At 35.6% G+C, this 17,742-nt stretch overlaps 4 protein-coding genes across 9 annotated transcripts; 1 reads left to right on the top strand and 3 right to left on the bottom strand.

The window, feature by feature from the left end:
* Window positions 1–407: 407 nt before the first annotated feature.
* On the bottom strand, window positions 408–2,846 carry LOC116425861 (uncharacterized). 3 transcript variants are annotated; one of them, XM_031974100.2, is made up of 3 exons: window positions 2,757–2,846; window positions 2,162–2,281; window positions 408–2,000 (listed from the first exon to the last, which is right to left on the bottom strand). In XM_031974100.2, exons 2-3 carry the CDS (start codon window positions 2,267–2,269, stop codon window positions 1,422–1,424), a joined length of 687 nt encoding a protein of 228 aa, XP_031829960.1. In that variant the 5' UTR covers window positions 2,270–2,281; window positions 2,757–2,846; the 3' UTR covers window positions 408–1,421. The 3 variants fall into 3 exon arrangements, with proteins under 3 accessions (XP_031829960.1, XP_031829959.1, XP_031829957.1); XM_031974099.2 differs by lacking the exon at window positions 2,757–2,846 and adding an exon at window positions 2,600–2,743; XM_031974097.2 differs by lacking the exon at window positions 2,757–2,846 and having other exon boundaries at window positions 411–2,000; window positions 2,162–2,310.
* Window positions 2,847–2,905: 59 nt separating this feature from the next.
* On the top strand, window positions 2,906–6,931 carry LOC116425860 (ATP-binding cassette sub-family F member 3). Of its 3 annotated transcripts, none has more exons than XM_031974093.2 (9): window positions 2,906–3,047; window positions 3,132–3,237; window positions 3,614–3,800; window positions 4,197–4,531; window positions 4,608–5,106; window positions 5,168–5,391; window positions 5,937–6,298; window positions 6,369–6,589; window positions 6,689–6,931. In XM_031974093.2, the coding sequence occupies exons 1-9, from the start codon at window positions 2,975–2,977 to the stop codon at window positions 6,833–6,835; spliced, it is 2,154 nt and encodes a 717-aa protein (XP_031829953.2). In that variant the 5' UTR covers window positions 2,906–2,974; the 3' UTR covers window positions 6,836–6,931. The 3 variants fall into 3 exon arrangements, with proteins under 3 accessions (XP_031829953.2, XP_076220610.1, XP_031829951.2); XM_076364495.1 differs by having other exon boundaries at window positions 3,590–3,800; window positions 5,937–6,136; XM_031974091.2 differs by having other exon boundaries at window positions 3,590–3,800.
* A 259-nt stretch (window positions 6,932–7,190) lies between these two features.
* On the bottom strand, window positions 7,191–10,443 carry LOC116425967 (uncharacterized). Its single transcript, XM_031974337.2, has 5 exons — window positions 10,295–10,443; window positions 9,828–10,015; window positions 9,464–9,762; window positions 8,741–9,392; window positions 7,191–7,817 (listed from the first exon to the last, which is right to left on the bottom strand). Exons 2-5 carry the CDS (start codon window positions 9,979–9,981, stop codon window positions 7,729–7,731), a joined length of 1,194 nt encoding a protein of 397 aa, XP_031830197.1. The 5' UTR covers window positions 9,982–10,015; window positions 10,295–10,443; the 3' UTR covers window positions 7,191–7,728.
* A 327-nt stretch (window positions 10,444–10,770) lies between these two features.
* LOC116425859 (uncharacterized) lies at window positions 10,771–17,223 on the bottom strand. 2 transcript variants are annotated; one of them, XM_076364494.1, is made up of 10 exons: window positions 16,581–17,223; window positions 16,214–16,516; window positions 15,735–16,134; window positions 15,481–15,665; window positions 15,316–15,405; window positions 14,947–15,243; window positions 13,289–13,526; window positions 12,686–13,163; window positions 12,279–12,573; window positions 10,771–12,001 (listed from the first exon to the last, which is right to left on the bottom strand). In XM_076364494.1, exons 1-10 carry the CDS (start codon window positions 16,614–16,616, stop codon window positions 11,837–11,839), a joined length of 2,487 nt encoding a protein of 828 aa, XP_076220609.1. In that variant the 5' UTR covers window positions 16,617–17,223; the 3' UTR covers window positions 10,771–11,836. The 2 variants fall into 2 exon arrangements, with proteins under 2 accessions (XP_076220609.1, XP_031829948.1); XM_031974088.2 differs by having other exon boundaries at window positions 15,735–16,125.
* Between the last annotated feature and the right edge of the window lie 519 nt (window positions 17,224–17,742).

Here is a 17,742-nt window from a genome sequence, read left to right as displayed (position 1 = left end):
TTTTTAATATATTGAAACCTAATTAGTTTTTTGATGCACCGGCATTCATTTCAACATTAGATGGCGTTGATAAAATTTAAAATGTTAAATTATTCTGATAAAATTTTTAATCAAAACAAAATATAATTAATAATTTTATAATATTTAGCTTTTCTGAAAGTTTATGAATATACAATAAAAAATCCAATAAATAAATAATGTTGAGTCTTATTAAATAAATAAATCAAATAAATAATGTTGAGAGTCTTATTAAATAAATAAATCAAATAAATAAATCAAATAGGAAGATTTACTTTTAAAATTTCAGTTCAGGATGAAACTGCTGCAGCTGAAGGAAGCTTTATACCTACGGAAATACCGTAAACCCTTCAATTGTTCTCAATCGAACAATCACCTCAGTTTCTGCTAGGTCGTTCCGCCGAATTTTACTTTGCACGGACACTAGGAACTACGGAAAATTGTAGACTTTAAAAGAACGCCGCAATTTTAAGTTTTATTTCTTTATTTATAATTGCTAGAAATACGAATTATCGAGACTGTATTACATATCTTGTATAGAGGTACACACCTTTGTGTAAAATAAATGAAAATTTATACGGTATACGCGTAACAGTCTATTCATAAATATAAAATACATATATTATGAAGATCTTGTACACAAAAAGGGGAAATAATCATAATTACATACAACATCATCATTTTTACATACAACAACGTTCCGTTGTTTTAAAAGAGATATATATATACGCACTTATGTAATACGAATTTTAAAAGATAAACCTGTCTCATGTATTACACAAAAGTTACAATATACAAAAAGATGTAATACATCTTCAGGAATGGATAAAAGCAATAGAATACCGCGCGGAATGAACTAGAACCACTGAACGACTTAAAAAGATAACTAATTCATTTTTTAATTCGTATCTGATTTAGTTCTGACTCGTCGGAGCGTCTGCAGTGGTTTGCGTTAACTAAAGATCGCAGTTTATTATAATTGCATTCATAATAATACTCTTCTTAGTAAAGTAGATACAATAAACATTATTTTCTCCTATAATCAAAAATAATAACTTTTTTATGCCATAGATTTCAGTCAACAAAATTTTGTACTACATCCATCTTTTATTATATGTCAATGAAATCTAGCACTTCAATAGATATTTTGCTGTAGCATACATATGTTACACTTCTATGTGTAACTAGATTTATCCATATTCGATAGATAAGAGATAGATAATCATCAGAACTTTTTACCTCTTAGTAGACTGCAATTCCATAATTAGAATTATTCAAATAACTTCTGATGAATATCATCTAGGAAATTGGTTGGACAAATCGAAATAGATTTGCAAAGATAAAAAATTATATGCATTGCTATTATATAAACATACTTTGAGGTGAGATTTCATTCAACTTGCTCAACCGTAATCAATGCTAAGTGCGGTAAGTCCCTTCTTCTTAATGGCTTCTGCCACGGCCCTTTCCAAGAAGTTTTCTTGTTGGTCGTTATCATCTGCTTTTTCTAAATCCCAGTCGTGTTTAATATATTCTTCGGTGCTGTTCGAATTATTTAATCTTATTGAGTTCGTAGACGTAGTAGCAATGGAGCTTCCACGATTTTCAATGTTTTCAACACCATTAGACGAACAAGAATAATGCGCATCTGTGAATTCATTGTTGGTCCAATATTCAGAAGTATTATGGCTGTAAGAAGCATTGGACTGAGATACAAAGTCTCCGGACTGAACTAAACCGTGATTACGAATTGCCATTAGAACTGCAGTGTCTTCCATGTCGTTTTCTCTAATCCATTGAAATCTGGATTCGTCCAAAGGATAAGAAGGCGGCGCTCCCATAATATAATTTTCTAATACTTTGTTGATAGTATTATCCAGAAATCCCTTGGCCACTTGACACATTTGCCATTTCTTTAATTTTTCATATTGAACGTGTTCGGGATCTTCTATTGTTTCTTCTTTTGTATCCGAATTTTTATTCTAAAAATATATTCAAACTAATAGTTTCTTCTAAAATAATATGAGTGTATGAGTAAATTTTTATACATTGAACAATTAAAGGAAATGATATTCACATGAATTAACAATTAAAATTTAATGAAATTGTTATGATAATAATTTCAATTATGTTGTATAATTACCTCTTCCCAGACAGTCTCATTAACTTTAATTAATCGTGTGCACTGTCGTTTTGATGGAGCAGGTCTTTCATGATCATCAGTGTCAGATTCTTCAATGTCGGTCGCCATTTTTTAGATTTTCTGTGTAAGTATGCTTCAAACTTAAATTCTTTTTCAAAACGACGTAAAATATGTTATACAGATTTCACGAAAATATTAATCCGTAAACGTTAACAGATAATTATACGTTTCGCCGTCAGAACTAGTTATGTTTTCAGCTCTTTTCGACATTTTTCTTGGAACAACATTAAATACTCACTACAGATTGGAAATTAGATCTTAAAGTGTTTAACATTGAAAATTACGATCATTTCTTGTTATTCAACTATCGTAAAACAGAAAAAGTGAACAGTAATCAACGGTAATTGTTAGAATACGTAAAAAGCATACTGCACATACAATCAAACAGCAAGAATCGCTTTTGACAGCTTCAACATGGCTACTTCGCCAATGGATTCGGCACCGAAGAGGAAAATGCGTGTATTTTTTAGAAATTTAAAAAGATGTTGATGCGAACACAGAATTTCGAAAAAATATAAACGGGAGCACTACGTACAAGAATGTATGCGAATCGTATATGTTAAAAATTTCTTTGATTTCGAAAATATATTCGTCCCGGACGATGTCCCGACTGCGGTACTATATTTCAAAATGGCGTAAACATGTGTTCGCAGTGTCCGAGAGAGCTTTGACGTCCGTTCTGTCAAGCGCATCGTTTTTTCAACTATTTTAAACGAATTCACTTCGACATATTTGTTCGCTAGCTTAACTGGCATGGCAGTCTGTGGCGAATACATTCGCAGTCAGTTTCCAACGATAGATGATGATTTGTATCAATATGTGGAAGGTATGTAAGAAAGAATCTAACCTACAAATTATAAAACTACTTTGTAATACTAAAGTTAAATATACAATATTTCGTCGTATAAAGGTATCTTAGACAGCTCGAAAGATGATTTCGAAGATGCCGATGAAGTGTACGAAGCAATCGGAGAAGTGTTGCACGAAGTCGCGGAGAAACCAGAGAATGAGGTTAGGTCTGTAAACGTGTTCACATTTGTCATCTTTTATCTTGTTATATCGAGTATATCTAGGCGTAGTCAATATTTATGCATTCATAGTAAAGTTAATTGTTTTAAATTTCATATACCGGATTTACTTAATTGAATTCGTTGAAAGTTTTGTCGTACTTCAATAAATAGATAAACCCCTAAAGGTAAAACTTCTATTTGATTACTTTCAGTCTTTAAATACCTATATCTGCATAAATATTTGCAGATTAGTTATATCATACGAATGTTATTACATAAATACATTGTCATTAATGTGTTGTCAACTATATTTATTACTTAATATTATCTTTATATATTTTTTGTTCTTATAATTTAGAATCTGGAATCTTTTTATATATAGGCAAATATGCGTCAAGTTATTGGAAATATTGAAAGGTGGTTCGAATGATGAGAACGTTGAAAGGAGGAAAAATGGGGTGAATAAAGTATTAAATGCGCCTGTCCATTTGGGTACTATGGCTGCTACTTTAGAGGCTCAAGTAGAACAAATTAAAAGTATATGGGTTACTACTAGAGACGATGCTATGGTGAGTAGTAAATTATTATTTATTAACCCTTAACGGATATATGTCACCTTCCATATGACATTATAGTTTTCATTATAATTGGCATTTATTATCTCTTAAGTGACATAACAGCGTTTACCACATTGGATATATGTTACATGGAAGGTAACAAAATCAAACAATTAAAACTTAAATATTTAAATGTTAATGAAAAAAATTAAGATATATGTTTTTGTGCAATAAAATGTCTTTTCATTTGTGATATACATATCACCAGTGCAATATTTTACATGTAAGTACCAGGTAAGATCACAACCTAGGAACGAATCACAGCTAAACTGCTGATGTCCGATAAGGGTTAAATTAGAGATGACAAATGTTCTGTTCCTATGTCATTGTGTTAGTATTATTTATTAGAAAGTAGATGCAAAAAAGTTGGAAAAAGCAGAAGCAAAATTACAACAGAAGCAAGAGAAGCGAGTTAATAATGAATCAACTGGACGTATTAATAATGTAAATCAAGGTATAGAATCGGCAAGTGCAAGTCAGATGACAAGCAAAAAGGATAGTCGTATGGAAACTAAAGGCGGTGTAAATAAAACTCAAGATATTAGGATAGAGAATTTCGATGTAGCATACGGAGACAGAATTTTATTACAAGGAGCAGATTTAACCCTTGCATTTGGTAGACGCTACGGTCTTATTGGTAGAAATGGTCTCGGTAAAACAACTTTGTTGAGAATGATATCTAGGTACTAAAAACAAAATTATTTAGATAATAAACTGTTTATAATTGTTTCCTACATTATTATTTTCTTTCAATCATAGCAAGCAGTTAAGAATACCATCTCACATACGAGTGTTACATGTAGAACAAGAAGTTGCTGGTGACGATACATCTGCTTTGAATTCTGTACTACAATGTGATCAGGAGCGAAGTATGTTGCTTAGCAGGGAAACAGAATTGCAGGTAGCAATCGAAAAAGATGGTGGGAAAGCAGGAGACGCGTTAGGTGAAGAATTAGCCAGAGTATATGAAGCGATGCAACTGGCTGAAGTGGATAAAGCTCCTGCTAAAGCCAGCGCCATTTTATCGGGTCTTGGGTTTTCGGTTGAAAGACAATCGTGGCCAACTAAGGCTTTCTCAGGTGGTTGGAGGATGAGATTAGCTCTTGCAAGAGCATTGTTTTCTAGGCCAGATCTTTTGTTACTCGATGAACCTACAAACATGCTTGACATCAAAGCAATTCTTTGGTTGGAAAAATATTTGCAATCGTGGCCAACTACATTGCTGGTTGTTTCACACGATCGAAACTTTTTGGATACGGTATGTTACCAAATATATATTATTTTGCAAAGAACACAATAAATTATATATTTTATATTAGGTACCCACCGATATACTATATTTACGCGGGCAGAAAATAGAGGCTTATCGAGGCAACTATGAACAATTCTCGAAAACCAAAGGAGAACGTGAAAGAAATCAGCAAAGAGAATACGAGGCTCAACAAGCCAAAAGAGCTCATGTGCAAGAGTTTATCGACCGATTTCGATACAATGCTAATCGTGCTTCTAGCGTACAGAGTAAAATAAAGATGTTGGAAAAGCTGTGAGTTTGATACTATTTGGTAAGAAGTATTGGGTTGATGAAAAAATTTCGACGTTTTTTTTATGAGAAATAAGAAGAGTTCTCAACTGTTCGTTAGCTAAACCAAAACTAAGTAAAAACGAAGAAAGGTGTCCTTTATATACGTTATAATAGTTTAAAAACAGATATTATTTGTTTTAAAGAAAGATTTTTGTTGTTAACCACGTACAAGAAGTAATTGCCAATTTAAATTTATAGATAAGATGAATTGAATTCATCATCTTATCTATAAATTCACTTGAAGAGAATTAATTGCCAATAGTTCAATGGATTTTATTAATTTAAATAAGGTTGTATAGTATTTTAGGAAAAGATTTATATATATATGAATCAATAATTACACAATTTATTTGAAGTAGCATTTAAGGAGGATTTATACTGGTTAAGATAAATTTTGTTTAAAATTATATAGTTATAATAATATTTTTGACAACGCCAAAATTCTTGCATCGACCCAGTAGAAAGAATTTTGAACGTAATTATAAAATTGATATTACTGTTAATAGGCCGGAATTGAAACCAATGGAGAAAGAGGGAGAAGTGACACTTCGGTTCCCTGACGTTGAACCGTTAAGTCCTCCTATATTGCAACTTAACGAAGTATCCTTCAGTTACACCGGAGGAAGTGAAAACGCAATATTTACCGGTGTAAATCTTACCGCTAGTTTACAATCCCGTATTTGTATCGTAGGAGAGAACGGTACAGGTAAAACGACACTTTTGAAAATAATCACAAGTTCTTTAAGTCCAACCAGAGGTACAGTGCATGTCCATCGAAATTTAAAATTTGGATACTTCAGTCAACACCACGTTGATCAGTTGGATATGCGAGTGTGCCCGGTAGAATTATTGCAAAATCATTTTCCAGGTATGAAGTATAACATTTTGCAAATCAGACGTTTTAATCTGTTACACTTTGTTCCTCTGTTGCATCTCAGGTAAACCTGTCGAGGAATATAGGAGAATGCTCGGCAGCTTCGGAATTAGTGGTAATTTAGCTTTACAAACAATCAATTCTTTGTCCGGAGGACAAAAGTCGAGAGTCGCATTTGCGTTAATGTGTGCCGCTACGCCAAACTTCTTAGTTCTTGACGAACCCACGAACCATCTCGATATTGAATCGATCGAAGCTTTAGGCAAAGCACTTAATACTTGTCAAGTAATATTTTGTTTTCAGTTTGTCTCTATCCCCATGTACTTTCACGTACTTTCCTCACGTTTGAAACGTGTATGCTAATTAATTGTAATAATATTTCAGGCCGGTGTAATACTAGTCTCGCACGACGAAAGATTAATTCGTATGGTATGCACTGAACTTTGGGTATGCGGAGAAGGTTCTGTGCGATGCATTGAAGGAGGTTTCGATGAATACCGTAAGATTATCGAGAGAGAACTCGAGATTTAAGTACCATTTCAATTTTACTGCTTCGTCATTCTTGCATTGTCTCGGGTCTAAGTTACCGATGCGAATATGTTTACTGATTTAAATAAATGCAAGGGGAGAAGAACGTTTGTAAAAAGATATTTCTTCTTTTCCCGGAACAATGCATATTCTAAGTTGTTCGTTGATGTAGATATTTATCGACCGCCGTGAAAATATATTGCCTATTTTAAAGAAAACTGAGTGCATTCATTAAAGTATAATTCATAATATATATTTCACTGTCAACAATAAAATACTATTGCGATAGACTGAGTTTGGATTCACAACAAATAGGATTAGGAAAGTATCACATTGTTTCACTGCCAGATACAATAACTACATCTAAACAAATTATGATATTTAATATTGTACATTAGTAAATAATAAAAGGTCGTTGTTATAAATAAAAGTATATAATATTCTATGTTTCTCTTATAAAAACCGTTAAAAGTTTACATTGATAAATATACACGATTAATTAGTGTATTATTATTGCAAGTTTTCATTGCCATCAGAAGTACCATACAACTGTCTTATGTAGTTTTTGTGTAAATGTACATAATTTTCAACACCGTTACGATGTCGTAATTTAATGCAGTCTTGTACCACAACAATGATTTATGAAGAAAAACAAAAAGGAAAACATCTCTCGTTCCAGCGAAACGAAATTTTCAACATATAAATTATGATTAATACTTTTAATACTTTATTTCAGCTTTTTCTTTTTTCACCTAATCTCTTCTATTTATAGTTAGCCTTTCATTTCGTTGTAGTAATGTTTCGAATGTTATTTAAACTATCTTGTAACGTAATAAATAAAACAAATTATTTGAAAATAATTAATGTGCCAGAGAAGTCGCGTTGTATCGCCACAGTTAACCCCCAGATGATGTATTTAATGGTACCATTGTATTAGATATAGAAGGCGTTTGCAGGGGTGGTGCAGGAGCTTGTTGTTTCGCAGCTGTAATTTTCAAACATGTTTATTACCTTTCTTTTTTTAAAAAAGTATAAATATTACATGTATTTTAACCGAGCGATTTATTATTTCTATAGTATGCATGCAATTAATTTTTATTATTAAAAGATCTTTAAGTTAGCTTAAATATACATATATATGCATACGTTTAACACATTCCCGATCACTGATGCAAATTTACGTCTTTTCAAATACAATAATTTCCAAAATATTTTATTCATCTGCTCCTCTCCATTTGCGACTTTTTTAACGAAAAGTTCTTCATTTCAAACACATTGTTACAAGACTAATGTGTCAAAACAAATTTGCGGCTATTAACTGAAGATTTTTTTCATTTTCACCGGCAATGAGTATTGAAAAAGCGAAAAATTTGCCGGTCACGAATGTGTTAAGATCAGCAATTTTCAATACAATACATGTCAATCATTCGTAATCTCTTGATATATTGCAATGCGTGATAAAGCAAAATGCAGATAATTTATTTAATTAAAGCATGAAATTATTATAGAACACTGTTATTCGTACAAACATGGCAATGTGTACAAATTTACAAATACAAATGTTATGTGCGTTTATTCTCAGTACTCTCACAACTCATTTCATTCAATGTAAATATAATTTCCAATGGCAGTGCTTGCAGGCAATGTGAAAAATTACATTCATATATTACACTGAAGACAAACGATAAATCATTGAAGCAGGAACATCATGCAACAATATGGTATGGTGACTCAACTTGCATTGAGTCATAAGATGAAATTAGTAAGCTTCATTTCGTATTTTTAGTAATGGAAATACGCGAAAAATGTTCATGCAAAATGAAATTTACAAAAATAATTGAGAAGTGTACAATCTAATAGTAAAATTCGAGAAAGATGACGACCAATTTCCAAATATATAATTCTCACCATTTCTGCTGCTGTAGACTTTTGGGAATCCTTTGAATGGCTCCGGTGGTGGAAAATTTGCAATAGAATGAAACATGTCTGCGAATCGTACCTCTAGGTCCAGGGTACTCATGGCTTGACCATTACGCATCGAAGAACTTCTCGTTGGAGGTGTTGGTGGTGGCGGAGGTGGTGGAGCTAGCCTTTGATGAACAGGAGCAGGACGATGTGGAAGTGGAGGAGGTGGAGGTGGTATACAAGGCGCGCTAACTGTTACCCTAGAGGGTGGTGGTGGTGCAGCTCTTGTCGCAGTAGTAGTTGAGCTATTTGCTCTGGAAGTAGGTGGAGATGGAGGTTTAGCTACTGGAGGTCTAAGGACTCGATTTGTTGGTCTTGATTGACTTTCATTCAAACAATCTTGTGACTGATGAAGAGATGGCGGAGTGGGAGTAAGCACAGGAGGTGATCTAAGCAATCGCATACTTTGTGCTCTTGACACGCTTGCTCCTGTAGTTAAGTTTAACTTTTTAGGAGGTGGCGATGGCTTGTGTACTGTAGAAGATGGCGTTGAAGGTGGTTTGGGAGCAAGAGTTGGTTTCCCAAATCCTTTGGGTACTTCTGTATTAGAATTTGCAGAGTCTGTAGTGCTCTGCCCCTGGTTTAAATTGGACTTCTAAAATGTAAATTATTAACACTTTAAGGTATATTATGGACATACAATATGGTACTTTTCAATATTTTTACCTGACCAAATACTTGTGGTTTTTGCGTAACTGGTGGTGGAACTGGAGGAGGACCTCGTTTTATACTAGGCGTTGCCACTTGATTAAAACTTGTATTATTTACATTGTTACTGTCCTTTTCACCTGAAGTCGGCCTAAGTCTTGTGGGTTTCAATTTTGGCATACCACTAGAGAATAATCCACCTAATCCTATGGGTCCTCCATTATTTGAATTACTAATACCGCTGACTACTGTATTTGAATTATTAGCTTCCCTATTATTCGAAGAAGAAGAATTTCCTGCTTCACCTCTTACTTTGCCTAAGAATAAAACACAATCAAAATCACTTTTGTAAGTAATACACACACGTATAAAATTAACATACCGCTAATCGCAGGTCCACTTTTATCTACAGTTACGGTTTTCTTTAAAGTTTTCCCAGCTCTGATCGACTGAAGTAATAAACTCCTATCTTGTTCTCCGGGGCCAGAATTGGATACATTGAAGGCAGGAGGTGGAGGAGGTGGTGGAGCAGGCATTCTTTGAATTTTTTATAAAAAATATTTGGTAATCCTAATAAAAAATATAAATCAACTGATTATATATAGATAATTCAAGAGAATACAATATGATCGTTAAAGGCTCGACTGAAATCGTGGGTGGTAAACGACACAATGGCTGATGTACATTTTGAAAGATAAGATTAGACTTCCTATAGAGGAAACTGTACAATTAGGTTAGCAGAGAAATAATTTCCACATTCGACCGGACGTTCTCCGTCCACATTAAAATGTATTATTGTCGCAACGAACGGTTTAAAAAAAAATGATGTAAAACGTTTGAATTACTTACCTAAAATTGACAACACGATTTTCTTCCTACCGCGGTACGATCTTTGAAACTACCGCAATTTGTGTCTGGTTTTGATTCAGTGTGAATGAACGGAACCCACGACATTCCAAAATTTTCCAGAACTCGGCCAATTCAAATACACTGATACTTAATACGGATGCAAGTCAATGTAGACCTGATACGTGTACAAACGATCGAGTTTATGCACATTCCGATAATAGTTGTCCGTTTGTTTATGGCATTGACGAGTCAGATTCGATTGAACATGCATACGTCGAGTGCACCTGAATACACACCACACCTGAGAGACCTTAAAATCATACAGCGAAATAAGAACGGTGTATTTCTCTTGTAACCATTTTCTAATTGGTCGTGGAAAATCATTCAGTAGCCTCGCTTTCCGTTAAAGAAACTCACATCCGTCTTTAAAAGTGTTATACATATAAATGATAAAATTAAAAAGCATGAACTCTAAAAATAAAAATTCTTTCCTAATTCGTATTTCTCATTTTATGTATAGATGTCCTGCTGTTTTTTTAATGACGCAAAAAACTCACTTTTAGGGTGTACAATAAAACAGCAAATCCATTGTTTCTAATTATTGATATATTTCTGTCTCTTTCCGAAGATGTATGTCACCTTCGTCGATAACAAGAAACGCGATAATTTATTTTCATCGTTTATTAAAAAATAAATGAAACGGTAAATAATATTGCTGATTTAAAAAAAAACTACGTATGTAAAATGTTTATAATACACGCGAAATTTAATGATTCAATTATAGGTAATAATATTTACACGTTACACTTAAAATGCATGAAAAAAGACGATAACCTGTCATTTGATGAAGCAGTCTTTTAATGAATGGTATAATTAACGTACAATAAAATGCGCGTGTAAATAGTAGAACAAAGCTTTTTGAAGATAGTTATCCAATGTTTTTGTCTACAAACAACTAAAAGCAATAATCAATCTCATAAAAATACAAAATAACCTTTTGTTTGTTTATTTTTTACGTTATACTATTTAGTGTGTATGAAAACATTAATTCAACATAACACATTATTGTCCCTAGGTGCCATAAAAATTTTGTTACAATAAGGTGAAAGACTGAACCATATCTATGAATTATAATATCAAAAACGGTTTATAAGTGTAAAATTCATTTTGTGCAAAAATTTTTACATTGATATACATTATGTACATATTTACAGATATCATTTCAATACAAAAATAGATTTTCTATGTACTATGAATTACGATAATCCCTGTAAAAAGTTTCTGCTTTCTCTCTGTTTTGTTTAATTGCAGAAAATAATTGCAATAATCTTTGCAGATTGCAAACAATTTAACGTTATGTTTATTAATAAATTTAATCTTTCTTTGACGTTGGTATCGTAACAATCAACCAACCAACTAATCAACCAACCAACCAACTAACCAACCAACCAACCGACCAACCAACGAACTACTGTTCAACTAACATATTTATCTAAATCCTCAAGGGCAGTGGAATCTTTACACTGCACGAATATTCATATTTTATTCGTTCGTCACATGATTCGTTGGTTGAGTTTTAATGTCGTCCATTTGCTCTGATATAACCATATCAGACTGGTCTGTTTCTTTATGAACAGCAATAATAATTTTTTCTTCTGTAGAAGATTGACTGTCAGATGAACCTTCCTGCGTCGAAGTAGCTGCTTCCTACAATGAATAGAAATGAAAATTAATTTTACTAGTCATAATGCGTTTGTTTTCTTCTAATACGTTCGCGAACAGTAGAAACTTTAATTAGTTGTAAAAATAGAAAAAAATTGCAAATACAGTACTCTGAAGATTAAAATGCATGCTAATGTGGCTTATAAATTTGATTGTTATAGCATTCATGTAATTTTGCATCATAATGAAAATGAATATTACATTCATGTTCGCGAACGTGTTAAAAATGAATGAATTATATTAGATTTAAAATTTTCCTTACCGTACTTCTTATTTTTGTGTGCGTTTTTATGTGTTTCGTTAAATGGTCTGATCGCATGAATTTTTTCGTACATTCAGGACATTGAAATCTTTTCTCTCCGGTATGCGTTCTACGATGCCTTTGAAGTTCGTCCGATCTAGTGAATTTCTTACCACAAAATATCCAACTACAAACAAATGGTCGTTCACCGGTGTGCCACCTCAAATGAGCCCGTAGATGACTCGTTTTCCCATATACTTTATTACATCCCTCTATGTGACAGACGTGCTGCCGTTTTCTAGTCATGTCCCTATTTCTGTGAAGGAAATATCCGATTCGTTAAAATGCACTTACAGAGTAATGGGAACATTTTCTTTCTCTTTATTCTAACGGGAAATTTAGAATAAAAAGTATCGAACATTGCTCACCTATCACCATCGCCACAATTGGGACACGTACAAGCGACTCTTCTTCTATGTTGCTTATTAGTATCACTGTCTACATTTGTAGAGGCTGCTGTAGTGACTTGATGCTGATGTGAAGTAGGCGTAGGTGTTGTCAATGCGTTATTTGATTGCAGGGTTTGAAGAATTTGCCATTTCGTTGGATCATTAGAGTCTAACTGAACCGTTGGAGCAGCCACGATAGGTGCGGCTGCTGTCGCAGGCAAAGTTTGTACGGTAGCAGGTTGAAGTGCACTTGCAGGTATAACTTGTACATTGCCCAAACCTGGGATATTTTGTACAGGTATCGATTGAAGAAAACCATTGGTTGCATTCATACCCGCGGCAGGCTGGAGTTGCATTATACTTCCGCTACCTACACCTCTCATCATATTGCCTTGCTGGGTAGTTAAATTTGCTAACGCGGAGGCAGGAATTAAAGTTAACTGTTGAGCTTGTGTTCCTGTAACAAATAAATATAATACATATCAATATTTTTGTATAGAACAGAAGAACTAAAATGTAAAAACAATACAAGTAGAATAACAGTGTTAGTTTCAAAATGTTACTGTCGCTAGTAAAACATGCCTGTAATCGTAATAGGTTGGACAGCAGGCTGTGTTGATTGAGCAGCTGGAATATGTATAACTTGACCACTGGCTAATTGCCTGGCATCAATGCTAGTTACTTTTATATCACCTTCGACTGATTCTGGTGGTCTCGTTAAAGCTGACAACGTTTGCACATCAATTTTTTGACCATCCTTCGTGGTAATTACATTGCCACCCGCCGCTACTGGCCTTCCAAGTGCACCAATTCCAAGTACCTGCGTAAAATATGAATTTTTAAACTCATACCGTAGAATGACTTTTTTTCGCGCCTCTCTATAAGTGTGCACGTATTTGTTAGGATGAAGAAAATAAAACGTGTTTTTAAATAGCGATAGCAAGGTTAATAACCGGAGTAAACCGATTATTAGGTCAAAGTGGCTCATCTTCGAAAATAGTGGCATACGAATACAAAAACATTAACAAGTGCAATAAACTCTGAGAAGGTTGCCGTGGCCTTTCGAGTTATCAAAAAATAATGCATGAATGTTACGTATAGACGAGAGAGAACAAGAAAGCAAGTGAGAACGAATATACAGTGTATCACGTAACTGGCGGTACAAACGAGTAGGGGAAGATCCTACGTGAAAAACTGAATCGAAAATGTAAAATAAAATTTGTTCACATATAGCTTTGTTTTCGAGAAAAATAAGTTTGAAAATTTGTCGAGCACGTGTGCACGTGATCCAGTTTCAGTTCTACGGATTTCACTGTGGATCACCTTCATTCTTGTTCGTAAACGTTGTCAATGTTTATATGCACCGAATGGATCGATGATCAAGACCTCGATTTTAAAAGTACTCACTTTTCAGGAACTCGTCTAACTTATGAACTGTTGGAAGCGATGTCCACGCTGTTGCAAACATAACTGTGCTCTTCTTATCAAATTGCACCGAACGTTTTCTAATGTATCGTTATGCAATTCTAATTGTTCAAACGCTATAATAATTTTTGTGTTTTAATTGTTCAACGCTCGTTATGTTATCACTATTCACAATCGACTTGACATGACCCCACAAATAAAAATCTAAAGGTGATAAGTCCAGAGTTCGTGGCGGCCAAGGTATTTTGCCGATCCAGCAGCGATAATTCTCATTTAAAAAGCGTCTTACTTCTCAACTATATTCACAATATTTCGGAAACTAAAAACTCCGATCCATAAACATAAGAAGAAAATAGAATCAATACAAGAGATACCATTATGTTGACAACGTTTGTAAACTTTACAGGAAGCACAGAAATACTCTTCTACTCGGGGAGAGTAAGATAGCGAAATCCGTAGAACTGAAACTGGATCAAATGCACACGTACTCGAGAAATTTTCAAACTTATTTTTTTCAAACACAAAGCTTCATATGACAAAATTTTATTCTACATTTTCAATTCAGTGTTTTACGTAGAATCATCGCCTGCTCGCTTGTACTACCAATTATGGGATATCCTGTATATAAGGTGTGAAAATCAGGGCGTGCGGGATATGTGAGACGTGCGATACGATAGCGACTGCGATGATACGAGTGAGCAAGATAGTCTGTATTTTATCTTTTTGTTTTAATAAACTGATTATTAAATTTATAATCCTAGAATATACAAACTTTCTTTTTCAGTTACATCATGATCAATTATCCTATTTTCTACCTGAACATTGCTCGGAGTTGTTACAGTTGTACTCCATGTTGCTACAGTAGAGGATGGTGCTGATGATTGTTGTTGTGCTTGTTGAACTTGCTGTTGCTGTTGCTGTTGTTGTATAACTTGTTGAACAACCTGTTGCACTTGTTGTTGCTGTTGTTGTTGTACTTGGGCTTGTGCAGCTTGTTGCTGTTGCTGTTGCTGTACAGATTGTAATACCTGCGGTTGAGCTTGGTGCTGTACCACTTGCTGTTGCGCTTGTTGCTGTGCAACTTGCTGAGCCACTTGCGTTACCTGCTGGCTCTGTAACAAGAATTTTGTTTAACAAAAACGCAATGTATACTTTAAACACAGAATGTGTTGGTTTTTAGTTACCTGTAAACTTTGAAGCTGTGGCAAGTTAGCAATTTGGACTTGTTGAATTTGTCCATTTGGTGTTATTATTTGCGCTACTTGTGGTATTTGCTATAAATTTCAAATTGTAAAAATGAATGTTTACGCGATTACTAAAAAAATATGTATTCGTTTCGTACAATTTACCTGAGTAATTTGTGGTATCATTTGTGTTGTAGGCACATTAAAAACACTGGATAATGCTTGTACAGGAAAATGAACTGTTTGATATACGGTTTGTCCATTGCTAGCAGTAACTGGTACTTGTACAGGTACAGTTTGCTGAACATGTTGCATTGGAAATTGAAGTGGTCTAACTTGCACACTCTGACCTGTAATTTGAACGCTATTGTGACATCTTTAAACATTTATGTCGTGTTTTATGCATACATAGTACATACCTGTTGGCAACTGTACAGTCTGACCAGTGATATTTTGTATAATAGAAGTGGGAAAGACATTGGGTGCCCTTATCAAACTGACAGGCTGAGGTGTAATAATGGTCTGACCATTCGCTAATTGCACTTGCTGACTAGCAAGTTGAACTTGTTGCCCATTAGCTGTAGCAAATTGCATTGTAGGCTGGGTCTGATGATGTCCGCCTGTCGCAGACATAGCAGAAGATGGTATAAACAGTGCCTCTTGACCGTCAATATTAACAGTTTGCATCTGTGGAATTACACTATAACTAAGCTGTTGTTGAGGCTGCTGCTGTTGAGTCTGCTGTTGTGCCTGCTGTTGCGTTTGTTGCTGTTGCTGTTGAAGTGCAGCTTGCGCTTGAGTACTAATTAACTGAGCACCCTAAGATTATTATATCTTTGCTGGTGATTACATTAGAGCGTACATAGTTGAATTATACATATTAATAGAGTATACTCACTTGCAAAAACTGTTGTGGCAACGATTGCACAGAAATCGTTTGCGGTCTTTGCTGGTCATGCTGCGGTTGCTGAGCTTGTAAAGGCACAAAATTTTGCAGCTGTTGCAACGTGATTACTTGCGGCTGCTGTTGCTGTTGCGCTTGTTGTTGAACATCTTGTTGTTGTTGTAACTGCTGTAGTACGTTTGTACTCAAAAAACGAATCTGTGGTTGGGCCGTTTGCTGTTCCATTTGCTGTTGCTGTTGCTCAACATCGTCTTGCTGCTGTTGCACCTGCAGCGGGTCATGATCTTCGATCTCCTCCTGTCAATTAATTTTCCCCTTCGTTTACCTCTGTCCATTCATTTTTCTCATAATCTATTTTTACCTGGCTAATGTTTCTCCCATCCAAGCTACGCTTCATATTGAAAATATTCGTCGTGTATATTTCCCTTAACGAAAACAACGTCTACGTCAACGCTAATTTTACGTTGAACACTCTTCTGCTAGGAATTCATTCTTCGCTGGACCAAATTGGGCCGACTATTTAGTCCGCGGTACATGGAAACGCTCGCTCCACGAGCGCTTGATCTGAAAATTCATCTTCCTCTTAAAAATATTCTACGGGTACTCGTCCACTTAAGCGAAATAGCATATCAGGGGATCCGTTTCCTGTTTCTCGGATCAAGGAGAAACGCGTCTCACGCGAGCCTCATTCCGAATCGGCGGCATTAAGGGAAGACGCTGTGGATGTCAACGAAACACCTACGGGGCGTAATCTTAAGAAGCTTCACCGACTGAAACTATATCGACACGTGCAAAGACCACACTCCGAAGACAAAGAAGGCTAGAGAGCACTCCTCGAGAACCCAATCGAGGACCGCCTCTCTACGCCCCTGTTCCTGCCGCCCCACCCGCCTCTCGAAATATCGCACGCCGTGGCAAGGACGCGCATACCCACCGACACACAGCCGCGCAATGTGTGTCGTCACACCCGCCCACTCGGTCGCGCTGGTCGGCTCGCCACTCGCACACACGCTCACGTACCTGCGATAACGGGGAAGCCAGCCTCACGATGCAGCCTCCACCCACTTTGCGCATGGGACTCCACCTAACTCGCGAACTGGCACGTGCTTCTCTGCGGAAACGTCCACACTGCCTCCCGCCACTGGCTACCACCCTTCAGCGAACCAAATATCTCACCCCTGCCGCGCTCGTTGCATTTCATCGCCCGAACAGTTTGTAGGCGGCCATATTACAGAACGCGGCGAACGATCGGATCGACCATTCCTTCCGCGTTTAGGAATCACCAAGCGACCTTTAGCGGTAGCATGCTTTAAAATACACTGGGTTTGTTTAGCACCGGTTACCGCTAGGCCCGCGTTTCACCGACGTTACTCAGTTACCCTGCACACATAAGCAAGTGTCCTAACGAAGCGAGCGCGCGAGCGCACTACGTCACCCCGAGCAATCACAGTCGGTGATACTGTTTTCCTTGTTCGGTCGAACTCGAAGTTTTTACGTCCTTAACATGATCATCGGTGAAACGA

Source organism: Nomia melanderi, chromosome 2 (assembly GCF_051020985.1).
Source record: "Nomia melanderi isolate GNS246 chromosome 2, iyNomMela1, whole genome shotgun sequence".
Classification (NCBI taxonomy): Eukaryota; Metazoa; Arthropoda; class Insecta; order Hymenoptera; family Halictidae; genus Nomia; species Nomia melanderi.
This window is presented reverse-complemented; position numbering and strand designations above follow the sequence as displayed.

What these genes read in the sequence shown, in the direction of transcription:
- LOC116425860 (XM_031974091.2), top strand. Translation starts at nt 2,975, where the DNA reads ATGGCAGTCTGTGGCGAATACATTCGCAGTCAGTTTCCAACGATAGAT. An exon ending in AAACCAGAGAATGAGGTTAG is followed by an intron (nt 3,238 to 3,589) that starts GTCTGTAAACGT and finishes CTTATAATTTAG; the next exon opens with AATCTGGAATCTTTTTATAT. An exon ending in ATAAAGATGTTGGAAAAGCT is followed by an intron (nt 5,392 to 5,936) that starts GTGAGTTTGATA and finishes TACTGTTAATAG; the next exon opens with GCCGGAATTGAAACCAATGG.
- LOC116425859 (XM_076364494.1), bottom strand. Translation starts at nt 16,616, where the DNA reads ATGAAGCGTAGCTTGGATGGGAGAAACATTAGCCAG. An exon ending in ATGGGAGAAACATTAGCCAG is followed by an intron (nt 16,517 to 16,580) that starts GTAAAAATAGAT and finishes ATTAATTGACAG; the next exon opens with GAGGAGATCGAAGATCATGA. An exon ending in CACAGCTTCAAAGTTTACAG is followed by an intron (nt 15,244 to 15,315) that starts GTAACTAAAAAC and finishes TTCTTGTTACAG; the next exon opens with AGCCAGCAGGTAACGCAAGT.
- LOC116425861 (XM_031974100.2), bottom strand. Translation starts at nt 2,269, where the DNA reads ATGGCGACCGACATTGAAGAATCTGACACTGATGATCATGAAAGACCT. An exon ending in ATGAGACTGTCTGGGAAGAG is followed by an intron (nt 2,001 to 2,161) that starts GTAATTATACAA and finishes ATATATTTTTAG; the next exon opens with AATAAAAATTCGGATACAAA.
- LOC116425967 (XM_031974337.2), bottom strand. Translation starts at nt 9,981, where the DNA reads ATGCCTGCTCCACCACCTCCTCCACCTCCTGCCTTCAATGTATCCAAT. An exon ending in AAGTGGACCTGCGATTAGCG is followed by an intron (nt 9,763 to 9,827) that starts GTATGTTAATTT and finishes TTTTATTCTTAG; the next exon opens with GCAAAGTAAGAGGTGAAGCA. An exon ending in AACCACAAGTATTTGGTCAG is followed by an intron (nt 9,393 to 9,463) that starts GTAAAAATATTG and finishes TTTACATTTTAG; the next exon opens with AAGTCCAATTTAAACCAGGG.